The sequence below is a fragment of the Prionailurus bengalensis genome, chromosome A2 (genome assembly GCF_016509475.1).
Source record: "Prionailurus bengalensis isolate Pbe53 chromosome A2, Fcat_Pben_1.1_paternal_pri, whole genome shotgun sequence".
In the NCBI taxonomy this organism is placed as follows: domain Eukaryota; kingdom Metazoa; phylum Chordata; class Mammalia; order Carnivora; family Felidae; genus Prionailurus; species Prionailurus bengalensis.
In genome coordinates this window covers 74,886,765-74,898,343 of record NC_057348.1, presented here as the reverse complement: position 1 = coordinate 74,898,343, position 11,579 = coordinate 74,886,765, and the positions used below count along the sequence as shown (strand labels likewise).

The 11,579-nt window shown below is 46.9% G+C and overlaps 1 gene segment (V, D, J or C); it reads right to left on the bottom strand.

Moving 5' to 3' along the window:
• Positions 1 to 4,100: 4,100 nt before the first annotated feature.
• On the bottom strand, positions 4,101 to 6,000 carry LOC122487720. The segment is given in 3 exon segments: positions 4,101 to 4,592; positions 5,189 to 5,523; positions 5,612 to 6,000. Coding segments are annotated over 3 exon segments (537 nt in total).
• Between the last annotated feature and the right edge of the window lie 5,579 nt (positions 6,001 to 11,579).

Below are 11,579 nucleotides of genomic sequence, written 5' to 3'. Positions count from 1 at the left end.
GCCCAACAGTGCAGTGAAACAGCCTGGACTATTTGTTTGGAAATATTTCTATTTCTCTCCAAGCATCAATTCCTCCACCTGTGAAATAGGGGTCGTGGCGGGATTTTTGTGACGATCACATGAGCTCCTGGACAGACACCACATCCAGCACAACATGTGACAGCCAGTGGAGCCAAAGAGATCTGAACTTAGCACCTTCACAGGGAGACTTTCACAATTACTGCAAATCTCTGTGCACCTTACTTCTCTCTGAGATAATCACGCCATTTCAACATACACAGTCTCCAAACAGGAAGTCAATAGGAATTTATTGTCAATAGGAAAGTCAGTTTATAAGTCAATAGGAAATTATGTCAACCCAGACACTTGGGGCAGGTTTAGGGACATCTGTGTGGGTACTTTGATAGCTCTCAGACTCTCTTTCCTCTCTCCTCTGATAATGAGGCGTCACATAACAAGAAGCATATAAAGTGCTTCATACTGTGCTGAGGACATAAGGAGCTCTCAGTAAAATGTACCTATTATTAAAATCTTATCAGAATTATGCTATATATATTAATTTTCAGAAAGAACCTAATTCTTTTTCTTGGCCGAGCAATGAAAAGCAATCAAAGAGATCTGTTGACCCGTGGATTACAAACGCTAATTCTGCCACTTTCAGAATATAACTGCAGAGTTTGGGTAATCACTCTGTAACTTCAATTTAGAAGTTAAAAGAAAATAAAGACAGCAGAACTGCTATACATAGGAATGATCAGTTTGTGATTGAAAGAGTCAATGGCGACTTAAAGGTGGCAAGAAGGTAAAGTAAGGAAGGACAGAAAAGATAGATCAATATAACAAAGGTGAGAGGCTGGGTTGTAGTTGACATTGTGAAGGTGGAAGACAATTCTCTGGTCTCTTTTAATAAGATTTGGGATGGTTTCACTGCTGTACAATTGTTTATTCTGTTAAAGGACGTCAAGAACACAGAGTTGGAGTCATCATAATATTGTGTCAAAAAGCACTGTAATCATTTATCTACACAGATATCTCTGTAAGTTACTAATTTTTTTCTACTTAGGTGATGACGATTTACTTCATAACTCAACAAATACCTGGAATCCCTGATCTAACTGAAGAACGACAGCATTACAAATAATCTACATGCTCCTCTCGGCTACGTTCATCAACTAAAAAAGCACATCCTTTTCTGTTAGAGATGGGACCTCGGTGGTTTTGCAGAAAGTGAAATGAAAGGAACTAGATAAAATCTCCTGAGTCTCTAACTTGTGTTATTTACTTGGAGGCAAATATAACCCATTTATCTGACTGTCTGCTTGATTTCATTCTTTTGCTCCAGTCCAGATGGACTGTCCGCCTCTCTTTACCTCGCCCTGGGCATTACGAGGTGGACCCTCATGGACCCCATGGGTGGGTTTCCTTATTCTCTGGTTGCTGTTTGGAAGCAGTCAGTGGAAGCATCAGGAGGAGGCTGGGAGGTGGGAGCAGAGTGAGCTCAGGGTTCCCTCCCTGAAGGGGGTCTGCATCCTCGCAGGGGCCAACACATAGTGCCATCTACACCAGAGACAGAGGGTTATGCTCAGGAAAACACAGGTGCGAGTGGAAGTGGCCATTCCCTTTTATACCAATTAACCCACGGGAAGCATTTATTTCTTCTCTCCCAGGACCCTGAATCCAAAGGCTTGGAGGTCTAGTGCCCCAAAAAAATGCTTCTGTCAGGGGACATGGTGATGCTTCTTTGAACTTCAACTTCCATTGACCAACAGTCAATGCATATCAGAGCAAAGATGCCCATTAGCATAATCCCTGGGGACTGGGGCACAGAGCAAGGGGGGGGGGAGAAACATGGTGTGTTGATCTTGGGGAAGAAACAGGTTTCACAGAATCCACGCTTTGTGCCCCACAACATCCACCCTTGTCCTGTTACTGGGAGAGAAATCTGTACCCCCAAAGTGGAGACACACAGAGTCCTACTTGAAAGTCTATCTTCTCAGTCTCCAGATGAAGGACACGCGAGGGCAATTTTCTAGCAACCTTCCAAGAAGGCTAGGAGATCGTGTTTCAGGCAATAAAAGTGCCCAAGAACTTTGCTGAAGGAAACCAGGGTTGTGTGCGACAGTGTGTGTGCTTCTGCTGGGACCATCTCACTCCTGTCTCTGCGTCTGGACAAAAGTGACATAAGGAAACCAAGGAAGTTACAGCACAGCGTTAATGAGAAGACTATTTGTGCCACTGTCTGTAGTACTTGGTGTCTGTCCTCCACGGGGGAAAAGACACACACAGCCCAAGTACGTACTCCGATTCTCCAAGAACGGACCTGGTCTAAGTAGGCAGATGGAGTCAGTGGGGATCCGAAAAGAAAACCGGATTTTGTTTTGTAACAGAGGCAAAAGTTGTTGTTTGAGAAGAGGGGACAACAATGATCATGACACAGCCCGTTTCAGGCCTTTCTAACCATCGGATGTCACATGTTCTGTCTACGTGCTCAGTAATATATAAGATTTTTAATATTAAGTAACATGTGAATTGTTGTCAAAAATACATCTTAAAATAAAATTCAAAAGCAATGCAAGTTTGCTACAGACTAATTAGGGTGGAAGTGACGTAGTAAAAACTATCCTGATCCCAGTGTTTAGAAGTGACCACTCCAATGTTGTGCCCTTTCTTCTCTCCGAGGCTGCGTCCCAGAACCCATTCGGGGGAGTGAAACATAAAGAGCCCTCAGAAAAACACACTCAACATGGATTTCCAGGTGTGCCTAGAAATCTTTAGAAGTGTGATTTCTAGGAGATGACTCTGAGGTAACAGACATGACTTTTCCACAGTACTGGTGGGTGTGAGCAGTTGGTATTGGATATTGTAACTAGGAAAATTGTGATTTTTGAGGTGTTCTTGGACTTTATTCAGCATTGATTTGAAATTATAATGTTGCTTCTATTATTCAAAAGCATTGCGTCTCACCCACCTCAGGAATGAAACGAATGAGTTGAGCACAAATCATCAGGATTTTTCAAGCAGCCATCTATGCAAAGTCCTTTACCCTTGAGGTAATGTGAGCCCATCAGTATATTCAAAATATGAATCTCACTTCAACAGAGATAGAGGCCCTACTATACTCAGTCCTATATACTCCAATAAGATATGTTTAGTGTTTTCATGAATCAGCCTTGAAACAACCTTGTAATGAATAATCTTTACTTGAGGCAGAGCTGGTTGGCCTTTACTATGTGTGGTCAAAGTGTCCTGGGTGAAGCTCACGTTAGCCAAAAGGAGAAGGGCAGGAGGAGGAAATGACTCCAAACATAGACTTGTTTCCTCCTCCCCAAAGGGGGTGTTTCCTCCCTGTACAAGGCCGCTGTCCTCTCAGGCTGTACATCAAAAGCACAATGGATCCACGTGGAAAACTGAGATTGACATGGACTTGGGATCACTTCTCATGAGAGTGTCTTCATATTTATCTCACTTCTCTCTAACTAAACTATAATAATCAGATCTCAGAGTCACCCCTCTGTGGAGTCAGGCACTGAGAAGGTGCAGCAAGATGAGAGGGTTCGGTTGTATTAGGAAATGGGGAGGACAAATGAGGGGACCACCCCCCCAAGAGGGAGGGAAGGTGACTTTCTGCCCCCTCAAACCCTCCCCCCCTCACACACTTCCTGCACTTGCTGGAGGCCTTAACCTTGACCCGGGACTTCAGTAGAGGGTCCAGATGTTGTTTGGGCTCCTTCACAGGCAGGCATGTCTTAAATATAAATCATCCACACAAACAGAAGCTCATCAAGATGGAGGAAGATTTAGCAAATCCGAGAAACCAATTTACTTCCAATCATTTAGACTTCCCTTTCATTAATCATTTTTGCCAATGCTATTATGTCACATAAAGTTGGAATTTTCAATTGAAAATGCATTTAATTCAGCTTAGACCTCCTCAGAGAGCTTTATCTTCCCCCCACACAGCAGGGTCTTTCTGTTTGGGGCCAGAGAATCAGTAAATAGCTTTTCTTTTCCTTAATTTCTCTTCTTTCTTTTTTCTTTTTTTTTTTTCTTTTGGTCAAGAGGTTGACTAGCTTTATTAGAAGTTAGTGAACATAGTGATATATTTTTGGTATAATTGTGCTTTAATACAGAAATCAGTCACACATGGTAGCAGTTAAACCTCCTCGCTTTACAGAGGAGAGAACAGAGGTCCAGGGAAGCTGGTCCCCAAATCCCATATGGAGTCACTTTCAAGGAGAAGGGGAAGGCGGAGGGCCCCGGGTCTCGTCCAGGGCCGATGCATGCACCTGCCCTGAGGATCATTTCCCCCACAGGAGAGTGAGCGCCAGGCATGGGTGAGGGTGCTGCGAAGTCAGCCACACTGTTTCCTGGGCTTCTGATCAAGGAGTCTCTCTCTCTGCACAGGAACCAGCGGTGGGCGGGGCGGCGACTTAGAAACTGGAGTCAGGGGCTGCCTTCCAGTCTCGGTTTGCACCCATTTTGTGCGGAATCCCCAGAGAGTCTCTCGGCCTTGAAATTCTTTGCACGATATTTTATTCCCACATTCTTCATTGGAGATGGTCAGATTCTTGAATCATCAGTCCGGCACAGCTCTGTTCAACAGAAGTAAGTGTTAGACACAATTTGAGACACAAATTAAAAATTCCCTAAATGCTGCGTTAAAAAGAAGGTTAAATAAATAAGTAACAAAGTTAAAGAAATAATTCTAGCATGAATTTTATTTAGTGAATGATATCCAAAATAGTATTTCAGTGTGCAGTTATTATAGAAATTTTTAAGGATATATTTCATCTTCTTTTATAGTCTCCAGAATATGCTACACAAGCAGCCCATGGCGGCATGGATTAGTGCAGTGGCTACATTTCAAGTGCTCAGTAGCCACATGGGGCTGGTGCCTGGTGCTCGTGGCTGCTGTTTTGAGCAGCTCAGATCCTGCTCCAGATGCTTCAGAAGCTCACCCTGGACGATCTTTAGAAGCTCACCCAGACGGGACAGCCCCCTGGGTCTGCACCAGCCTGTGAGCCGGGGCTCCTTAGCCTCCTGGGTCATGTGCAGTGGACCCACGGAGGGGGGTGTCCTCCAGTGTCCAGGGTACTGTCGGTTGACCCAGTAAACCCCAGGGACCCAGCACCCATGGAAAGTCCAGGACTGGAGCACCCTGGGAGTTGGGGACTTTTTGCTCAAGGACCTGAGCTTCCTGTAAGGCTGTGCTCTGATCTTCCCAAACAGCACAGTAATACACGCCCTCATCGCTCTTCGCCAGCTTCAGCAGCAACAGGTTAGAGCTTGTGCTATCCTTGCCTTTCTTGGCGTGGACCTTGTCTGCTGTCAAGACACCATCTCTGGTCACATATGAGCTGGACATATCCAGCATGAGGATCCTCTTGGGGGCTGTACCCTCCTGGTGGCGGTACCAGTGGATGTAGCTGACCGAGGTGCTGGCTTTGCAAGGCAGCGTGGCCCAGCTGCCTGCACGTGCCACCACCACGGCTGGCTGCTCCACACTGATCGCTGCCACGCCACCTGCGAGGGGGGACAGCGGTGAGACAGGGAAGGATAAGAGCCTCAGGGCACCCCACGCACCCGCACCGGGGAGGGAGTCAGGACTTACCGGGAAACAGGAGGGCGCACAGGAAGGCGAGGGGACCCAGCATGGTTCTGCTTCCCCGCTGGTGGAGAGAAGCCCAGGGTGACCTCCCAGCTGCACCTGCTGGAAGGAGACTGACTAGGTGGGTGGCAGAAGGCAGGTTAGGGTCTGAGCTCTGCATCCCTGAGGCACCTGCTGGTGAGAGACAGAGAGAGAGAGGCTGGAGGGTGGAGCCAGAGGGCAGGGACAGGTCTGACCACAAAATGGGGAGAGGAACCCCCAACGGTCAGGGTGCTGAGAATACGGAAGAGCTTTGGTGCAATAAAAACACCACTAATAATAGCAATCCTTGATTCGACATGGACTATGGAGCACAGCACTAATTTGTTTCTGCTCAGTGTCTCTTTCGAGGCTGCATGCCTAAGAGGAATCAGGTGGGATGACAGCCGGGTCTGGCTGGAGACAAATCCCAAGCCTCAAATGGCCACCTGGCACTCACAGAGCAATGGGTGTGCGGCCTCCCTGGGGGGCAGGGACAAGCAGAGCAGCAATCCCCGCCTAAAAGGCACGGGGCTCCCAAGCGGGCACTGGAGCATTGTCCCCAGAGGTGGCATCAGGAGATTAAGTGCCCTCACATAACATGATAGCTGTGCAGTCATGGGCGAGCTGTTTCTCCTCCTGTTCTTCATCTGTCAAAAGGGACCTCGTTCGTTTGTAGGCAGAGTGAACAAGAAATGTGAGCAAAGCGTGTAGCCTGTCCCAGGTGCATAGACAAGGCTCAGGAAATGTTGGGGACAGGTGTTTCACCTCAACACTGGACTATTGGCAGTAGATGTTTTCTGGGCATTAGATGTTTTCTCAAAACATAGGATTAGTTTTGAAAAAAAAGGATGTGGGCTTGTGTGGGCACACCTGTGTGTGTGTGTGTGTGTGTGTGTGTGTATCCAAAGGAAGAAGCCTGCATCGACCCAGGGGCAGTGTAGACCAGGCGGTGGGACCAGGTTCTGCAGTCCCAGGGTCAGATCTTCAAAAATGGGAAAGGCGGGGCCTTGTGAGGGGTCAGCTGAGGAATGCACCGGAAATGCGTGAGAAATAAAGATAGCATTGACTTCCAACCGAAACGAAAATTCCTTTTCACTTATGGCAAGTATACCAAGGCTTCCTGGGTATAGTTATAGTAATTCGTTATACTCATTATAGCCTGCCCTCCTGGAGGGCGAGGGCAGTGGGGACAGCCAGGAAAGGGACTTGGTTGGGCTGGAGGGCTGGGTCCTGCAGCACCCATGACCAGACCCAGCTCCCGTGCTCCTCCTCCTGGTAAAACTGGAGGGCAGACATGCTGAGCTATAACCGGGATTCAAAGCTAAAGTGTCCCAAAATGCAGGCTTTGAGGTTGTGCCGAGACGGTGAGGTGTTGAGTAGATGCTCTGCTAAAAGAATATTCCAGGCCCGTCATTCAGACCCTCAGCAGGTGTCTAGGGCAGCTGTGCTTATTACGTGTTAAGTGGAAAAGAGAGTGACAATGGGGGAGACATCTGACCAGCAAAACGGCAGGTGGAAAGAGTCTCAATATAGAAGGTGAGCAGTGTGGGTGGTGACAAATTGGGTGACATTTTTCTTCCTGCTTTCTCTATTTCTTAGATTTTCACCAATGAGAAAATCTTACTTTGGGGGAGAAAACCCACAACCTTCTGTTTTCTGAAAATAAATTTTATTTCACATGGTCAGCATTCAAAAGCCTGTTTCTCTCAATTACTGTTACCATTTTTATTCAAATACTACTCACATTAAAGTCTCTCAACAGCTCACCAGGCTCAGTGGGTAATGAAGTCTGCCCCAAACCTCCAGCCAAATACTCTCTTGGGTGTGTCAATGACAAAAGTGAAACAATTTAGTTTGTAGTGTGTGATGTCCTTTATTGAAAGAAGAATAATCCATGGATTGGGGCGTTCAGTGCCTCACAAGCAGTGGACACGGTTCCCCAGGGATTTTGGCAAGAGGGAGTTTATAGAGCCTTAGAAGCAGCCAAGGGGGAACAGGAAGGATTAGGTGGTGTTCAGGGATCTCCCTACAAGGCTAGCAGGTCACTGAGGGAATAAGGAGAGAACTTTTGGCTCAGGTTGATTGGCTGGGGTCGCATATCTGATCCCATTTAGAACAGGGAAATCATTACAGATTCCTGGTGATGGGGACCGGCTGGCTGGGATATACTGTTTCTGGTCAAGGGCAGCATTGACAGGGACAGGAAAGGGACCTACATTTCTGCTTGCTGACCTGGGACCCTGGGCAGGAGTGGCTCCATCCTGGGCCTGGAGATATATGTCAGCAGATGACCATTGTTCACCTTTCCTCTACTCTTCCTGCTGTAGGGTGTGCCTACTCTTCTCTAAGTGGCACTAAAGGTCATATTTCTTAAAAGATGCTCATGTTTAAAGAAATAATAGGGAAAACTCTTCAGCAGGAGAGAAAGAGTAGCCACCCTTATGTGGAGAGTGGAGGGTTCTGATCAGGACCCCACAGGTTCCAGGAAGAGAGAAATTACGCTGCACTTGAGGGGGCAGGACGTCCTGTCCCCCCCAGGTCATCCCGCTGCTGCCTGAATGAAGCTGCTCTGATGGCCCCAGACCTCAGCCCCAGGGGAGAGGCGGCTGGGTCACAGCAGGTGTGGACTCAGGCAGACCCTGTGCAGAGGGCCAGGTGCTGAAGCTTGGACCTGCTCGGTTAACCTCTGAGAGGCTGGCGTGCTCGCCTCACCTGGGGCAGCTCCCCTCCGCCCCGCAGAGAGTCTGAGATCTCGTCCAGTGTGACCGCTTCCCTTGGTCACGTGGAATAAATGGATGCAGACATGACGTCAACCTTCGGTGAACGGGACAAGCCCGAAAGCCCAAAAGAGGAAAGACATTGATATATTTTGATGAGTGGACTGTCCGTAAAATATTCTTCCTTTTTTCTTCCATTTACATGTTTATAACACTTTGTGTTGAATCCACATTTTTCCTTAAATATATTTCTCTTTTGTTAGGTTAATAGTCCCATTTTTAAAACCAAGTCGTAAGTAGCATCCGGGACATTCACACTTCGCTAGAGAATCACAGAACTTTAAATACTTCAAGCTGAAGAAGAAAACCCTCATTCCAGACGCCTCATTGTTAGTTATCTTTAAAGCTCCCCCAAACAGGGGCGCCTGGGTGGCGCAGTCGGTTGAGCGTCCGACTTCAGCCAGGTCACGATCTCGCGGTCCGTGAGTTCGAGCCCCGCGTCAGGCTCTGGGCGGATGGCTCGGAGCCTGGAGCCTGTTTCCGATTCTGTGTCTCCCTCTCTCTCTGCCCCTCCCCTGTTCATGCTCTGTCTCTCTCTGTCCCAAAAATAAATAAACGTTGAAAAAAAAAATTAAAAAAAAAAAAAAAGCTCCCCCAAACAGGCGATTCCTTTAATATTACAAAACCATGAGCAGCTGAGGCAGGATTCGAACCCCCCCTCCCCGCCCCCCCATCCCTCCTCTGTACCGTGAACACATCACATTGAGTGGACCTGTCATTTCTAATTCAGTAACTACATCAGAGTACCCACTACATCTCAAGGCTGGGACCAGGCCCTTTTTCAAACATAAACGTTACTTTCGTAACCCTTGAGAGTTGTAAAATTCTGTGAGGCACACATTAGTGTTCCCAGTCAACAGATGACGACCGTCAGGCTCCTTAAGACATTCCTCACATTGGACTTTGGAAAACAACTGAGCAAATCTGATAATCATTGAACCAGCTTTATTAGAAGAAATTAGGATCAGTTATGTTGGTCTGCATTGGACCCTTCTCAAAGGTAAATGTGTGTGTGTGTGTGTGTGTGTGTGTGCATTCATAACAAATTAACTTGATAGAGAATTTCCTCCTCAAGTAAAAAGGCAGCCTCACAAAGGTTGTCAGATTTACAGGAAAGTGCAAAATGCAATGCAATATTTGGACATGAACTACAAATGATTTTGTTGTTTACCTGGAATTCAGGGAAATGTAAATCAAATCCACATTGAGCTAGCACCTCACACCTGATAGATGGCTGTAATCAAAAAGAGTACAATAACAGGTGTCATCGCAGAAGCTGGGAAGGGAGGAAGGGCAGGGACTCTGGCTGACCGTCCTCTGCTCAGGGACCACGTGAAGGGGACACGAGGCTGTCACAGGAACAGCTCCAAGAGCAGACTGTCCCAGGCAAGCGTGAGTGTCTGCGGTCCCGGAAAATCCCTGCTGGGCCAGATGGGGCATGGTTTCAAAATTAAGAAAGTATAAAACTACCATCACCTAGAGCAGAAAGAGAATCCTTAAAACAAGAAAAGTAGTGAGAAATCTCCTCCACCAGAATGTTAAAGAAGCTATAAGCTACAGCACAGAAAAGAGGGCAGTATTGGCCCCAGAGTTTATTCATGAGCACAAGGTGCCCTAGAGGAGGGGGATGGGGGGAGAGAGAATGAAAAAATCTTAAATTGCATCCTCCGGGCCAGTGTTAGTAGTGATTACAATTTGTTTATATTCATATTTTTAAATTCATGTTGAGAGCGTTACTTAGCAAGATGTCAGTATGAGGGGAAAATGCAAATATACAATTTTTAAGGATTAGCAAAACTGTGATCTATAATTGAATCCTCGTCTCTAAAAATTACTCCCTTTGTAGATATCCACTGAGAAAAGTGAAAGCCGTAATAACCCGGAACTCTGAGCACTCCTGGCATCGATGTTGTGGGATCAAACACCATTTCTTACTACGAGCACCAGGACTCAGGTGAGAAATGACTGAAACCAGAAATGACACAATAGTACAGAGTTACCACGTACGTGCCCGTCTCCATACAAACTATGTTTCAGGACAGCACAGAGCTGACGAACGACAGCTTCACTTCATGGGCTCAGGATCATTACGTGAAGGAGAAATTAGAACTGGAGAAGGAGGGAATCGCCCTCCTGGAGCCCCTCATGAGACACTGGATTTGGACACGTGTCACCCGGGGTGGGGGTGGGGGTGTCACAGCTCTGTCACCTGCACTGGCGCTGCTCCCGCTGCCCTTCTGTGTCCTGTCCCCTCCTGGCGTCCCTCTGTCTCCCTCGCTGTTTCCAGCTCTTTGCCTTTCTCATTTCCTGTTGCCGTCCGTCCCCCTGCTTCTTTCTCCATGTCTCCCTTTCCAGCCGGCTCTCTTCCTTCTTTATTTCTCTCTATCTCCCCTCTGTCTCCTCCTGATCTCTCTCCCTCTCTCTCTGTTTCTCTCTACATGTCTCTTATCTGTCTCTGTGTTTCTGTCTCTGTTCCTCTCTGTCTACTACCTAGTTTCTATTTCTATTTCTCTCTCTCTTCTTGACTTTCCACTCTCTCTCTCTACCTCTCCTTCAATGGTCACAGTAGCTACTTGAAATTCTTCCTTATTCTGTGCATTTCCCTGTCTTCTGATGACCACTTCCTGTCCTCTCAGCGCCCTCTTCATAGGAGTCTCTTTGTCCATCGTCCCTTCTTCTCTCTGCTTCTCTTCTCTGTCCCCTGGGGCCTGTGGGATACAGGCCTGTGGTCTGTGCTAAGGGGACAAGATGGGCCCAAGCTCACAAATGTACGTTTACTCCTTGAGTGTCTCCTGATGATCGCACCTGCCACATATCAAGTGATCAGAACGATGATGGCAGGGACAGAACTGTCCCCAACATTGCTGCCTTGGGGACAAAGTCATCGCATGCACACGAGTGCTTATATTTCTATCAGCTGGTTGTGAGGTGTTACCTAGTGACAGTGTGAGAAATAGTCTATCATGAATTATTAGAATGTCCTATGATATCATGACCTTGAAATGGGTCTCTCTATGCTGTTTTGTGACCACAGTGACACAGATCAGTAGTGTTCATAATGACCACATGCCTCTGTATGGAGAGTATTTGGAGAATGGCTTAGAAGATGCTATACATTTAATATACATGTATGAGATACCATATGTTTTAGAATATTATTATCAGGGTGTCAA